General features: G+C 34.0%; 1 protein-coding gene across 14 annotated transcripts in view; it reads right to left on the bottom strand.

The window, feature by feature from the left end:
- Positions 1–16,906, bottom strand: part of Cep350 (centrosomal protein 350) — a 157,556-nt gene that overhangs the window by 100,042 nt on the left and 40,608 nt on the right. For 13 of the 14 annotated variants that reach the window (XM_021722607.3, XM_078022411.1, XM_078022412.1 and 10 more), the window contains 5 exons: positions 13,618–13,731; positions 9,455–9,568; positions 6,525–6,671; positions 3,596–4,251; positions 2,726–2,847 (listed from right to left, as the gene is read on the bottom strand). In XM_021722607.3, the coding sequence (XP_021578282.2) occupies positions 2,726–2,847; positions 3,596–4,251; positions 6,525–6,671; positions 9,455–9,568; positions 13,618–13,731 (1,153 nt within the window). The remainder of the gene's footprint in view (positions 1–2,725; positions 2,848–3,595; positions 4,252–6,524; positions 6,672–9,454; positions 9,569–13,617; positions 13,732–16,906) is intronic. The other variant, XM_078022413.1, reaches the window with a different exon arrangement.

The raw sequence follows: 16,906 nt of genomic DNA, 5'->3' as shown, positions 1-16,906 counted from the left end.
TATAATCTTGAAAATAAATTTCTTTACATCCCTGGCTCTATCTTATCCTTTGAAAATGTTATACAAAAGAGAAATTTTTAAGAGTGCTAAATATTAATGTAGACATTATATAGATTATTCCAATCAATAAACATTTACTAAAAGCTGACTACTGATGTTTAACATTGTGCTTACAAAAAAAATGAGATGATTACAACCAACTTCTAAAAAATTAATGAACATCAAGGAACTAAATGAAAAACTGTGAGTTCCAATAATAAATAAACAATATAGGGTCAGGTGTCCATAAAGTCCAGAAACAGAATAAAGATACCCTAACCAACATAATATACATCCACCTATGTTTCCAGGCTATACATGCTCCCTGTATATTAAGGGATACTATAGAGAAATTAAAGATGAATGTCAACTATTAAGAAGATTTTGTTTAAGAGTCTTGTAGTTTACTTTTGAATGATGATATTAAGACATACTTATCAAATTTGCAGAAGACAGAAAGCCTGGAAGCATGGCCTCCTCAACAAATGATCAAACCACTATTCAAAGTTATTTGTAAAGGCTGAAAATTTAGACTAAACTAATTTGGAGAAATGTACACTTCCACAGTTGGACTAAAAAACATCTGGAAGAGGGTAACCAAGGTGATAAAGGTGATATCAATCAAGGTGATAAAGGAACTGGAAATCATGTCAAGCAGGTTCTGGTGGGAAGTTACAGCAGTCTTGTATACTCAAGGACTGTCAATAAGAACTGAATGAAGGAATATTATAGCACAGATTTTATGCTATCATATATAAAGTATTATAAATGCAAAATGTGAAGTTATTAGTGTCTAAGCTAAGCTACTAACAACAGGAATACAAAGGCAGTTATAATACAGAAGACATCAATGAATAAAAATCCAAGAGTTTAAAATTAAAATTTTTATTCATTGATGTCTTTTGTATTATAACTGCCTTTGCATTCCTGTTGTTAGCAGCTTAGCTTAGACACTAATAACTTAGCTTAGACACTAATAATTTCACTAATGCCAGTTTTATGGTGATATATTGATTGTGGAGGAAAAAAGGAAAACAAAAATGAATATATTTAATCAAGTTAAGAATTAATCCTGGCTGGAGAGGTGGCTGCGTTTGTGGAGTGCTGGCCTAGAATGCACAAAGTTCTGGGTTCAATCCTAAGCACCACATATAATAAGTAATGAAATAAATATCTAAAAAAAATATAATAATAATTAAGCCTTATTCTGGGATCTCAAGACATAACAAGGATGACAGACTAATAAATGAACAGCTAAAATTACAGATGTCGTAAGTACTAAGATAAAGACAAAGTTCAGTAAGATAAAGATAAGGGAGCAAGTAGTTCTGCTAGACAAGGAAAGTAACTTTTGAACTGGTTCTTCCAGGTGTTCAATCTCAGGTATATAACCTGGTAGCAGCAAATTAGCAAACAAAAATGATGGCACATAAAGAGCAATGAAAATAAATGACATAATTTTAAGTATATAATAAATTCATTTTAACCATGAAGATAAATTTAAGCAATTAATAGGAATGAAGAAGCTCAGAAATGGATAGTGCAGAAGTGGAGGCAATAGGTTAAGACACTACAGGTTGAAGAAGTCTGGTATTAAAAGAAAAAAGAAACAAGAGGCATAATGTAAACATGTATTGAAACAACACAGAGTACCTCATAAATATGTACAATAGACTTAACCTGTTTAGAATTAGAGAATGAAACTTAGAAAAAGGCAAAAATTGAAGATATGTATATCTGAAAACTGAAGAGGATCACCACCCAACTGTATTTACATTTTAAAAAATGTTTAAACCTACAACAAATCATCTCAATCATTTCACTTATTAGGAGGCAGTATGGAGAGTAGTTAAAAGCACAGGCTTCTGGAGTCAGATTGCCTAGGTTCAAATCTATCTCCACCACTACTGTTTTAACAACTTGGAGAAAGTTAATTCAACCATAGTAGCCTAAATTATCTCTTCTGTAAAATAGGAACAACAGTGCCTAACACAAGGAATTATAAGGATTAAATAGTATACACAAAGTACTTAGATCAGTGCCTAAAAGCTAAGAAACAATGTTAGGTATTTTATCAGTATTATTCTTCTCTAGGGTGAGGAGAAAGACGACCATGTACTAACCCCAAATTGGAAAGTGATTTGATTTCTATTTTGCAATCTCAAAGAATTTCAAAAACCTTTCTCTTCCCAAAATAGATCTCATTACTAAGTATAATTTATATCCATGTAACCTTTCACTGTGATTTATCCAGCAGATTTTTATTGTTTGTTTGGTTCAGAGAAGGGAAGAGTGCTTCCAACTGCAGGAAGAATCAACATTAATACTGGATTGAAGAACAGGCAAAATTTGAATAACTAAGAATAGGGCATAAAGTAAGTACAGCTATACAGCATGCTTAGAAGATATTATTAGAAATAAACCTCTCTATGGGGCTTGGGTTGTGGCTTAGCAGTAGAGCACTCGCTTAGTACGTGTGAGGCCCTCAGTTCGATCCTCAGCACTACATATAAATAAATAAATTATTTTTTATCTGTAGTGTCCAACTACAGATAAAAAATAAAAGAAAGAAAGAAAGAAATCTCTCTATGTTCTCTTCCTCATAAAGGTCAGTCAGCAAAGTTCATTGAACACAGACCACCTACACTAAACTCCATAAAATGAAATTTTATCCTCCTCTTTTTACCTTGCAAGGGGCTGTGGGGGTTCTGATAGAGACATGTCACTACTGGAAGATGCACTTGGGGGACGTTCCTGTACTTTATTTTCTTTGTCAGATTCTCCAGATGGCTGATACCCTGGTCTGACCTAGAAAAAAATAAAACGATATCACATTTATCTAAGTTCTGACTTCTATCACAAGGAATTATTCAGAGAGCTCATAAGATAAACAGAGTGTTTTTCTTCCTCAAAAATAATTCACATTTAGTTTGCCTTTAAAATAACCATTATGATTAACAACAAAACGTTTAAAATCCAACAAGAACACCTAATCCTAGCTGTCTAGTGTTAGAAAGAAGTAATATCCTTTATAAATCTCAGTTTTTTCACCTGATAAATAGAAATAAGGTAGTACCTACCCTTCTTATGGTTGTGAGAATTTACTGAGTTTAAGCCTATAAGTAAAGCCTTTCAAAAAGTATGAGGTACATAGTGCATACTTATTATTCCTTATTAGCACACTAAACTAGAATAGTCTGTAATTTCAGCACAGATTACAAAACTAAGTATGTCCTAACATAATCTATGTACTGAGTATTTGTTTGGTACTACAATGAAAACTAGGCAGGAAAATAACAGCAAAGACAAGAGGAATCAATGTTGATTGACTTTGAAATCAATATTGGAAACTCTTAATTCAACTATTATTTTCTACCATATTTTTCATTACTCTTCATATGGAATAAATTTCATGAAAGGTCATGACTATTTTAAATATTATCTAAGCATATGTCTGAATACTAGTAATGGTGAATAATTTTTGAATAGTACAATATGGCAAATAAGCTTTTCCTAAGCACGACTTACTCCTTTTTGTATTTCTTACTACTATTACCTGAGTTTCCTGTGTAACATGTTGATGAGCTGGCTCTTCCAGCAAGGTCTTTTCTAGTAGCAATTTGGAGTAAGTTTCCTGTAGCCTTCTAGCTGCTGATGGATCAGGAGGCACATTTTTTGCTTTAGTAAAAGCTTCTTTCTGTTTCCGGTAGAGTTCCTGTAATCGTTTATTCTTCTGTTCAGTAGCCTCCTTTTGAGCCTTCTTCTCTTCGTTTTGCTTCCTCTTCCTTTCTTCCTGCTGTTTAACAATGTACTGTCGTACCTCATCAGTGTCATAATGGCGCTTTTTGGAAATAACAGGGGGCTCTTCGTTGGCTGTTATTTTGTCAGGTTTTCTTTTCACTGGGCTATGACTCCGAGGAACCTGGACAGATGCTGATGCCTTCTGATTCTGTAACTCTCCAGTTTCTGGCCTAGAGGTCTGAGCTGTAGAATCTAGCTGTAAGTCATCAAGAATGCCACGGATTTCAACAGGTAAAAAGTCCTTATTTAAGGCAGTACTTTCCTCCTGTTTATTTTCTGGAAGAGACGGAGCTAACTTCTTTATATTATTTTCAGACCGAGCTCTACTTCTTGAACGTTCTGAGCTTCGTGGAAGAGGTCTATGCGAAGCATCCAACCTGGGATCAGATTCTGCTCTTCCGATATGACCCCCTACAACATATGAACTGTTAAATTCTATATTCATTCCTAAGATTCATTGTGCTAAGAAGAAAATTAAGGAATTTAACTTTATCTCAAGTTCAAAATATCCTATAGTCTTCTAAAGAACATTATAAAAGGTCTGGGGTTGTGGCTCAGTAGTAGAGCACTTGCTTAGTATGTGTGAGACACTGGATTCGATCCTTAGCACTGGATACAAAAATAAGCAAATAAAATAAAGGCATGCTGCCCATCTATAACTACACACACACACACCAAAAAAAATAAATAAATAAATAAAAAAGAAAGAAAGAAAAAAAAACATTATAAAAGAAAATAAAACCTTCCCTTTTTAATAGTAAAAGAATTTCAATCTTCAGAAAAACTATACTTCCTTGGGTCTTTTTCTTTTTTAATGCCTTTTAAATATTTCTAGAAAAAGAACAGATCTTACAGTTAATGTGAACATTAAACATTACTATTTCTTTCTTACATGCATATTTAATATGATTACTTCTCTGCTTTAAAAAGTTATTTAAAAATCAATAATCTGAGCTGGAGTTGTAGTTTAGTATTAGAGCACTTGCCTATAGGCTCTGGGCTTGATCCCTAGCATCACAAAAACAACAAACATCAATTATATTTTTAGTATAAAGTATCCTAATTAGAACCAAGGAAATTGAAAATATTTTAAGAATCTTTTAAAGAATAATAGTTTTTTACAGCTTTGCAAAGATCATATACCAAATCCAATAATAAAGGCACCAAAAATACTGATTTTATTGAAAATCCTACAACACCGACCCCTTTCATAATTACATGAAATGGGACCATATGTAGATAAGTTTATCAGAGAATTTCTGAAAGTTTAATTTACATTCTTCTTGGTGCAGAAAATATTAAAACTGGCCTCATATATATCATATTCACATTTTAGTAATCTCTGTAAAACAAACTTTTGTTTTTGAGATGGAGGTTTCACTAGGTTGCCTAAACTAGTCTCAAACTCTCAATCCTCCCACTTCAAGCTCCCAAATAGTTGGTATTACAGTTGTTTGCCATCACACCCAGTTATGGCTTAATTTTAGATTGAGAATTTATTGGCAACATAGATGAAAGCGAAGAGGAAAAAATACAATGCATATTGACTTCTATATACCAAATTGTAGCTGTGATGTCATTTTTTACTAAATCCTGCAGAAACTCAATTAAGGTAAATTTTGCTACTGTAAAAGAAATCTGGCCTTTATCTTTTATTTATCAAAATTAGCATTATTCATTTCAAATATCATTTAAGATACTTCAAAAAGTGAAAAGTAGGGCTGGGGTTGTGGTTCAGTGGTGGAATGCTCGTCTATCATACATGAGGTGCTGGGTTCGATCCTCAGCACCACATAAAAATAAAATAAAGATATTGTGTCCATCTAAAACTAAATATTTTTTTAAGTGAAAAGTAATAGAATCGAGGGCCAAATGTAAAAGATCTGGTACTTATATCCAAAATATGCCACCAACTATATAACCCTGAGAAAAATGAATTTTCTTTCAGAGCCAGTTTCCTAAACTATATTTAAAAAACAAGCAATGGTGAGGTACTAAAAAACTCAGTGAGACCCTGTCTCTAAATAAAATACAAAAAATAGGGCTGGGGATTTGGCTCAGTGGTCAAGTACCCCAAGTTCAATCCCTAGTATCAAAAAAAAAAAAATAAAAATAAAAAAACAAACAAAAAAACCCAACTTTGTAAATGTTTGTTTATACACATTGGAAAAGACAGGCTGGATTTGATTCTCTTAAGGACCCTAGAAGTGTGATATGATTTGAATAAAACACTGCTTTGATATTCATGACAGCTAATTATAATGAATATAACAAACACAGAATTCTTTGTACAGATGGCCAGAACACCTATGAGCAGAGATTATTCAGATAAGCCCAGTAGAACTTTTTTTCTTTTCAGGTGGGAGGCGGGGCACTCGACCACTGAGCCACATCCCCAGCCCTATTTTGTATTTTGTTTAGAGACACAGTCTCACTAAGTTGATTAGCACCTCACAGTTGCTGAGACTGGCTTTGAACCTAGTATCCTCCTTTCTCAGCCTCCTGAGCTGCTGAGATTATAGGCACGTGCTAAGAGCCCAGACCCAGTAGAACATTTTTGCTTTGCATTTCATTCACAATTATAAAGTCCCACAACATTCTCAAGTACATTAACCTTTTCAAGTACTAATGCAAGCAAGCCATTTTTAATTATTTTTTCAACAATTTTAATTACAGCCACTCACCAGATTTAGTAGTTCTTTCTCTTCCATTTCTGTCACTGGATGCTGTTCTTGGCTCTTTCTGCTCTATTCTGGGCACAGGTCCCAGAATTTTCTTTACTAATTTTTGTCCATCTCGCCAAGAAGATGTACTTATCACACGACTATTACCTAAAATATATAGGTGTATATATAACATTAAATTTAAAACTCAAGTGTTAGCTCTAAGTAGTATACCTATGCAACCATGCAGGTTTTCTAATTAATCTTGTTTATCTTCTGTTCAGGCCCAAAGTTTTACAAAATAACTGTGTTTTTAACTCTAAGGCACCAAAATTGGTTAACAATTTGTCCATCTCTTTATTTACCTAGGAATGTCAAATAAGTATAAAATGTTTTCAATCGTATGTACCAAATCAAATTATTCCTAAAGCCTCAAATACTAAGGCATTGAACTCAACAATGTCATTTTGCAAAGAACAAAAACGCCTTTAATGATAATAAGTGTTTGGCTTGGTGCATAGAAAATGATAAAAAACATGTTTGCTGAACAAATGAATGACTTAATCTAAGCATAGGAAAAAATTATGAGGAGAAATAAAACAATTAACAGTGATCATCTTTGAAAGGGATGGCATTTCTAGGTCTTTCACATTATATTTTATAGGTGTATACCATTAATACACACCATTATTTTCTTAACAACACTCTCAATACAAATATCAACACTTTAAACTGCCCTCATTATAACGGCTCACAAAAATAAGAGTATATTTCAACAAATACAGCTATTTACTAGGAGGAAAACAAGTTCTACTAGTTTCAGAAAATTAAAAATAGACTATCATCCCAAAATAGACAATATCCTTAATAGCAACAAATGACTTGAGACTGTTTATAAAATAGAAACTATAAAAAATAAACATGAAATATGTGTTTATGTAGAATAATATGAGAAACGGAATAATGAAAATGATGAAGTAGCACTTTAAAACTAATCAAATTACAAAGAAGGGCTGAGAATTGTGGCTCAGCGGTACAGCGTTCGCCTCCCATGTGCGAGACCCTGGGTTCAATCCTCAGCACCACATAAAAAAATAAATAAGTGAAATAAAGGTATTGTGTCCAACTACAACTAAAAAATAAATATTTTTTTTAAATTACAAAGAAAATTTTTATATTGATAGCCTACAATTCTAGGCATAGTGGCACAAGCCTATAATCCTAGATGCTCAGGAGACTAAGGCATGAGGCTCCCAAGTTCAAAGCCAGCCTCAGCAACTTAGCAAGGCCCTAAACAACTTAGGGCCTGCTGGACCCTGTCTCAAAATAAAAAAATAAAAGGTTGACATAGCTCAGTGGTTAAGCAACCCTGGGATTCAATCCCTGGTATCAAAAAAAAAAGTCAAAGACATTCATTTAGGTTTTCGTGTAAAAGGATTTTAATTTAAAAGTTTAATTGGAAGTATAGTCTTGAGGAAAACATCAATCACAAAAAGGTGAATAATGTGTGCTATTTACTTGAGAAATATTTTCTATCCTGATATTAATTTTATATACTCTCTAAAATATTTAAACAGTTTTAAGTCTACTGCTCAATCTATTTTTAAGGAACTTTGTAATTTTAAGAAAAATGAGAAAACAGACTTCTTCTCAATTTCAGTTTGAATTTCTGAATCAAAAGCAAATAAACATGAATACATTGTGTAGTTATTTATAAATGCTGGCTTCTGAATATGCTGGGTGGTTATCTATAAATTCTGGCTTTCTGAAACAGTCTCATTCAATAAGTGGAAGAAAAAGACTTTCATTGGCAAAGTACTAATATAGCTTTAGCATATTTAATGATTCTGTGTCTAAGTCATGCTACAGTGTATACATGGGAATTAGCCTACAACAAAAGTGGAAAAATAAACTCCAAATTAGTGCTGCAAGTTATAGTGCTCCTGGTGCTTCATTTCATTTCAAACTAAACCCCTAAGAACAGTATTATATAATATTACATGAAAAGTTTTTTTTAATTTTAAGAATTAGTTAACACCGAGATCATTCATGTTCTTGTAAAATTTCATTGTATTTGCATAAAACTAGTGTCACTCTGTTAAGACATATTAAATTAATAAATGTTGCAAATTTATTTAGCATAGCATTAATTTATTTGCCATTATATTGATTAGTCTATGCACGTGTGAGGTACTAGGTTAGATCCTCAACACCGCATAAAAATAAATAAATAAAGATACTGTATCAACTACAACTTAAAAAAAAAAAAAAAACAGTCTGATCAAAAAGCAGTACCCCGGGCTGAGGCTGAGGCTCAGTGGTAGCTCATTTGCCTGGCATGTGTGAGGCACTGGGTTCGATCCTCAGCACTACATATAAATAAATAAAGGCCTGTTGACAACTAAAAAAATCTTAAAAAAAAAAAAAAAAAAAAGCAGTGTCCCATCTTTCTGATACTGTGTCCATAAAACTTGTTATTTTTTATCATAGCATTAATTTATACTCCCTTGAAACTACATACCTCCTCCATGAAGGTTGAAACTATGTGCACCTAGTGTATCACTGTGTTACCTAAGCTTAGCACAGTGCTTCACAAAGAATAAGGGGGGGGGGGTTGTGGCTCAGCGGTAGAGCACTTGCCTGGCACGGGGCCCTGGGTTCAATCCTCAGCACCACATAAACATAAAAATAAATGAATGGAATAAAGGTAAAAAAAAAAAAAACCAACTGCTCAAAAACATTTGAATAATGAATTAATGGATCAATTCAGAATATCTCCAAACTGAAAGTGACCACACAGACACACACACAAACACACACAAAGATGATACAAAGTACTGAATTTTTCTATATGCCAACTCTGAGAATATTTGGTAACCAGTATTTATAGCCATATAGACTCAAGATCAGTATATATAACCTCAGGATGGATACAATACTGAAAGACTAACCTGTTTTGCATTCTGGACTTGATAACTGTGTTACCTTTTGAACTTTTCGTACTGGCTTGACCCCTTTCTTCTCTTTACTTTTGTCAACAGGTTTCTCTTTTATAGAGATATCATCTGAAATGTAGAAAAATGTACAGCAATTATTATGATTCCCACCCACCTTTTCATCCTCCCAGTAAGAAAAATCATTACAGCAGTTGCCCCTTATCTGTGGTTTCACTTTCTGCAGTTTCAGTTACCCAAGGTCAAATACAGTCCAAAAATATCAAATGGAAACTTAGGGAAACAAACAATTCAAAAGACTTAAATTGTACAACATTCTAAATAACATCATGAACTCTCTTGCTATCTAGTCCAGAGCAGTTTATCCCTTTGCCGGCATATCCACACTGTATATGCTACCTGCCTACCCCTTAGTCAACCCCAGTAGCTCCTCTTGGTTATCAGACTGACTCTCACTCTTTTGATATCATAGAGCTTCTGTTCAATTTACAAATCTTATTTTACTTAATAGACCCAATACCCAAGAGTAGTGAGCCACCATGCCTACGAAAAGCTATAAAGTACAGTGAAATTTGTTAACTTAATAAAGAAAAAATTATATGCTAAGGTGACTAAGATCTACAATAAATTGTTATTAATCTCTTACTGGACCTAACTAATAAATTAAACTTTATCAGTGGTATGTATAGGGGGAAAAAGTATAAGTAAGATTCAGTACTATCTTCAGTGCTAGGCATCCTCTGGAGTTCTTGGCATGTATCCCCAGTTGGGGGAGACACAATATAAAGCATATGATTCAGGTAGCACAAAAGAAATCTTCACTGAGGCTATTTCTGTGATGCACAAGCCATCAATGTCAACTTTTCTTACAGAAAGATCTAAAGACTACCACTACTCCACTGTTAGGTTCTAATTCTTTATTAATTTTTTTTCTTCTCCAGAAACCTCATTTTCACAAATGGAAAAAAAAAAAAGTTACAATAGTAATACATTAAAAGTCAAGGTCACATGTGCAGAATTTCAGAGGTGAACACTTTCACAAATTCCTATTTAATTTAAAAATGTAGAAACATAAAAAGTTTACAAAACAGTCAATATAAAATACGTGTGTGTGTGTGTGTATGTATAATTTTTTTTTTTTTTGCAGTAATGGTCTTGAACCCAGGGGGGACTCTATCACTGAACTACATCCCTAGCTGTTTTTATTTGTTATTTTGAGATAGGGTCTTGTTAAGTTGCCAATGTTGGCTTTGAACTTGTGATCTTCTTGCTTTATAGTCATAGGATTATAGATGTGTACCACTACAACCCACTCAATATAATGTTCTTAAAGCAGATCCTTTCACGATTATGTAAGTGAAAACTGTCAGGGTATTTTGTATATAAATTATCCATTAATTCTTTAGGTTTTTTTTCAATCTGGGGGCTGACTATGCATAGAAATTTTTTAAATTAACCTCAGATATGAATAAATGGAATTTAAAGTACATAGACAGCCTTGCATCATAGGCAGGAAAAAAAAATAAGTATGAGTAAAAAGCTCTTAACCTAGTGTCTAAGAACAAGCAAGGAGGCCAGTGTAATTGAAATGAAAAAAAATAAAATATAAAAGAGAGGGGAGGGGGCAGAGAATAGTATGGTCAGAGACATAACTGAGAGCCAGATCAGACAGGGTTTTATAAGTCACTATAAGAATGTCTGCTTTGCTCAAAAGTGGGGGAATTTTTTGAAAGATTTTGAATAAAGGAGAGACATGATTTAAATTAAAACTTGACAAGCTTACTCTAGCAGTTGGGATGAGAACAGATTCATTAGAAGAGAGAAATAAAGAGACCAGTTGGAAGATAAGAGACCAAGAAACTGATGGTTGCTTGATCTAAGTGGTAGGAACTGAGGAGTGTATGTATGTGTGTTTTATAAATGTTTTACATATATTACACACACACACATTTATTTTGGACAATATAAAGTGAGAGAAATAAGAAGGGGATCAAGGAAGACTCAAGATTTAGGGTCTGAACTCTTAGAAGAACAGTATTAATAGATGTGAAATGACTGCCAGAGTAGCAAGTTTAACTCCACTGAGTTAGTTAATAAGCTCTACTTTGGATATATTAAGCTTAGGAAACTTTTTTTATACATCCAAGAGAACATGTGGAGTTACCAGCTGGATAAGAGCTTGAGTTAAGAGGGGGGATTTGGGCTAGAGACATAAATCTAGGAATCATTAGCAATAAAGAATCTCTTGGATGATAAAAAGAAAAGAAAAAACTAGCTAAGCTTGCCTAATAGGTATGTGTAGATAAATATGAATGAGAGCATGCATGAAGGAGGGAGGAAGAAAAGCATGAGTACCAAGGACTGAGGCCAAGGCATGCCAATGGTTACTGGCATGACCAGGGAGTTGATTAGGAAAAAAACAACTGGAAAAGGAGCAGTAAGACTTAGGAATAAAACCAGGTACTTATGAAACCCCAGATATCAAGTGAATATTATGGAAGAATTGATCAATCATGTTGAATGCTAAGAGCTCAAGATGACAGATGAATATTAAATACTGCATTTAACAATGTGATAGTCACTGATGATCTTAAGAACAGTAGCCCACAGAGAAATAATGGCAAATACCTAAAACAAAAGATTAAGAAAAGTAGGAGACAAATTGGTACAATGAGTATAAGGCAACTTTTTGCAGTTTTACTGTTAATAGAAGGAAGAAACAGGACAGTGACTGAAGAGTAGCAAAAAAAAAAAAAAAAAAAAGTTCTTTTATGATGGCTGATATAATAACATGTAAACAAACAGTATGTCAAAAGGAATGACCTGGAAGAAAGGGAAAGCTGATGATAAAAAGAAAAGAAAAAAATAGGGTGGAATTTTTTGGGGGGGCAGGGGGTGGTACTGGGGACTGAACTCTAGAGTGGTTACCACTGAGCCACATCCCCAGTCCTTCTTATTTTTTAGTTTGAGACAGTCTCACCAAGTCGCTATGGGCCTCATTAAGTTATTGAGGCTGGCATTCAACCTGTGATCCTCCTGCCTCAGCCTCAGTCATTGGGATTTCATTAGGTGTGTGCCACCACACATGGCTGGAAGTAATAATCACAAATAGAAAGAACAAATGCAATCTAAAATACAGGTAGATAGGTTGTTCTTAGCTAGGAACACAGAAATCACCCACCTACCATAATGAGAGAGAAGTATTAAAGGCAAATCTTTTAAGAGTCTTGACATATTCCATATGTCTATCCTGATACTGTACTATTAAATATATTGTTATTGTTTCTTTTTATAGATGAGAAAACCAACGAAGAAAAGTTATGTAACATAGTTGGCAGAAATAGCTAGTAAGTGGCACAATCAGGATTTGAACTCTTGTAAGCTGATTCCAAAATCTTCACTCATCTCTCCACACAAGAAATTTGTTTTCTGAATGCAGTGCTCTAATTAATAAAAGCAAGAAAACTGGACTGGTCACTCAATGCCACAAAATTTATTAGTGAAATCTCTATGAGGGCTTACTAGAAACTCCTCAGGATTTAGAATCAGACAAAGTTGGTTTTGAATCTTGGTTTCAATTCTTTATGCAACCCTGGGAAAATTACTCTGAGCTTCCACTTCCTCAACTGTAAAAAATACACAAGATTAAGCACTTAGTATCTTGCCAGTCATACTAGGTATTCAACAAGTAGCAACATTACTACTATAACCTTCCTATTTCCCTCTTCCAGGCTTCCACAGGCGTCTCCTATTTCTAATTCTCTAACATTACTCTCTCCCTATAATACTTATTTTCTTTCCACATCTGACTGCCAAATTACTGACCACTTCAACAATCTGACCACTTCAAAGATGTCAGAAGGGTACTAGAAGTAAATGTCAACTAGACTCTCCTATGCTTCCTCTACATCAGGTGGTCTGAATTCCCAAAATCCCCCAGTTTAAAAAACAGCCTATCTCATTAGTCATGTAGGCTAATTTTAACCCACGGAAGAACCTAGAGGCTGAGAGAGTCTTTTAACTCAAACCACTACTACATTAAATATAAAACACTTAGAAAAGAAAAAATCTTTAGTTAGGTGACAATTTCATGTTTAAATATTATAAATTAGATGGCATGCATGATAAATACTCAAATCATAAAAAATCTCAGCTCTCACCTGCAAAGTGAAGTGCTAAATCACGGTACAGTTCTCTACTCATGTTTTGAAACTCGGCCTCTTGCCATACTTTCCCATCAGGCGTTCGAATCTTGGTCTCTGAAGGGTTGAAACCTAATATATACCAGTAATACAGAATATTCTCATCAAAGTTCATATCAAAATATATTTTGTTGAGCATACTTTTTTGAATGAGATATGTGACATAAAATTCACTCTTTTAAAATGTACATCTCAGAGGTTTTACTCTATTTACAAAGTTATACAACCATCTAATTCCAGTGTATTTCATCACCTTGAAAACAAATCCTGTACCTATTAGCAGTCATTTCCCACATGATCTCTTCCATCTCTGGCAACTACCAATCTACTTTCTATCTTTATGGATTTGCCTATTCTGGACATTTCACATGGAATCATTGTCTCTTGAATTAAGGAAGTCACATTTTCAGGAAAGAATATGACATAAGCATTATTTTGGTGTTTTGAGGAAGGTGCTGGGGATCAAATCCATGCCTCAGGTGTGCTACCACTGAGTTACCCAATCCCCAGTCCATAAGCATTATTTTTATGAAAATTTCAGCTGGAGGAGCAGAACAGTTGTTAAGGAATAACAAAAGCTTGCAGTAATGAGCCAATCCCAACAGTGAACACAAGCTGATGGTACAATCGTTTGTGAAACCAAACAGAAAAAATGTCCCTAATCCATGCCTTTTTGTTAACTGACTGGTACAAAATTCACTTCTTTTAAATAGTGAGGATGCAAGCTTTTGCCTTTCAGAGCACATTTACATTTATGTGGGCCGCCTGCTGCATTAGCATATCCGGGCACAGTTTCTCCGTCCTTGGCATCCTTAATTCCTTATGTCTTATTAGCCATATTAGCCATAGTCTTTCTGTGTCAATAATACAAAAATAGTGACGTTTCACCTGTATTATAGACTTGTGCTGCCATCAGATTTTTCCCAGCAATGACCTGGGCAAATTAGTTAATGAATTTCTCTGCTACTTCATGGTCAGCAGATGCTTTATTTATCACTACAAATCCTTAAAACTTTAATGTCTTTTCTTAAACGTCTGCAACCAGCCTCTTGAATATTTATAGTTCCTCAAATTCAGTTCTTTAGGATAGATCTTTACTTGTTTCAGGATGGACATATCATTAAGAGATCTATGTTTACGGCGATGTTAACAGATGTATAATTTCAAAATACTATCAAGATATTCATATTTAGCTTGATGTTGTGTTTTCCTATTTTTCCTTAAATTCTGTTCATCACTTTCAGCACAAAACTTTAACTGTTTATTTTTCTGTTTCTTCAGGTCCAGTATGGTGCTCATTCCAACACCACAGTCTACTGTAAGATGTTTCAGGCTCACATTGCTATCCAGCTTGACTTTCTGTACTGATAAAACAGAAACACTTCCTCTTCTTTAAATATCTGTTACCCATAAGGTTATCTGCAGGGCTTTTTGACATTTTCAGCAATACCTTTACATCACAGAATAAACAAAAATTGAGTAGAACTTCTGGGTCTTGGCCCCATGTGGGTCATCAGGAGAACTGCCATCAAGCAAACCATATGCCCTTTTATCCTGTGTGGGGGAATCTGAGCATGCATGATAAAGACATTACAGCTCAAGGGCTGGTAGGGTCTTCTCTCCCTTGGAGTCTTTGAATAAACTGTGTGGTACAACAACACTTTGACTGTAACCTATCACATGAGGTCAGGTGTGAAATTTTCCATATAGACTAGCACTCTCAAAAGTTTTAGATTCTGGAGAACTTTGAATTATTTCCAATTCTTTGTCTACTTTTTCCTACTAATTGAATTTAATAAATAAAATAAAAAATTTACTGTAAACTTACTTGTGTCCATGACATTATACCAGCTCTAGGATAAAATAAGAATGATCAAGACAGGCCCTTTACCTTCTTTGGTGTTTATACCAGAAAAATAAAGATATACCAACAAGAAAGTTGGGCTGGGGCTGGGGCTCAGTGGTAAAGCACTTAGCAAGCACGTCTGAGGCACTGGGTTCAATCCTCAGCACCACATAAATAAACAAAATAAAGGTATTATGTCCATCTATAACTAAAATATATATATATATATATATATATATATACACACAAAAAAAAAGTATCACATAAGCACTGTTTGTGATCACCACTTCAATCTTTTGAAGCAGAATTACAGAATACTTCTCATGAATTTTCATGATTTATTTTTTTAAAAATAACAAAAACAAAATGAAAAATCAAAGTGCAGAATGGGATTAGCATGCTAGAATTGTACAAGAAGAAGAAAAAAATATATACACAAACATACAAAAATTATTTGTGTATGCAAATATTTTAAGACAAGTAACAGAAATGTGGTTGAGGCATAAGAGTGACAAAAGCTATTCAAAGTAAACTTTTCATTTTTGTATACCATGTCAATGTAAACCAAGTCAATGTACTATGTGTTAAAATTAATGAAATTAAAATGACACATTAGAATACAATATTTTAAGGTGCTTCTAATTTACATTGCCAAAATATTGATACAAACAGTTCTTCACTGTTGGGAAGGAAAAAAATCCCTCCATCAGGACATTGGAAACCATATTCTGGTTGTATACAAAGTATATTCACACCAATTCATGTTTCATACGTATACTTTGGATAATAATGATCATCACATTCCACCATCATTTATAACCCCATGACCTCTCCCTTCCCCTCCAACCCCTCAGCCCTATCTAGAGTTCATCTATTCCTCCCATGCTCCCTCTCCAGATCCCACTATGAATCAGCCTCCTTATATTAGAAAAACATTTCAGCATTTGTTTTTTTGGGATTGGCTAACTTCAGTTAGCATTATCTTCTCTAACTCCATCCATTTATATGAAAATGTCATGATTTTATTCTCTTTTATTTATAATATTCCATTGTGTATATATGCCACATTTTTTTATCCATTCATCTATTGAAGGGCATCTAGGTTGGTTCCACAGTTTATTGGAACTATGCAATTGTGCTACTATAAACATTGATGTGTCTGTGTCCCTGCAGCATGCTGGGTTTTTGTGTTTTTTTTTTTTTTTAAATACATGACAACAGAATGCATTACAATTCTTATTACACATATAGAGAACAATTTTTCATATCTTTGTATTTATAGTATGCTATTTTTAAGTCCTTCGGGTATAGACCAAAGAGAGGGATTGCTGGGTCAAATGGTGGTTCCAGTCCCAATTTTCCAAGAAGTCTTCATACTGCTTTCCACATTGGTTGCACCAA

This window comes from Ictidomys tridecemlineatus, chromosome 10 (genome assembly GCF_052094955.1).
Source record: "Ictidomys tridecemlineatus isolate mIctTri1 chromosome 10, mIctTri1.hap1, whole genome shotgun sequence".
Classification (NCBI taxonomy): Eukaryota; Metazoa; Chordata; class Mammalia; order Rodentia; family Sciuridae; genus Ictidomys; species Ictidomys tridecemlineatus.
Note: the sequence above shows the minus strand (reverse complement) of the source record. Positions and strands in the feature narration are given on the sequence as shown.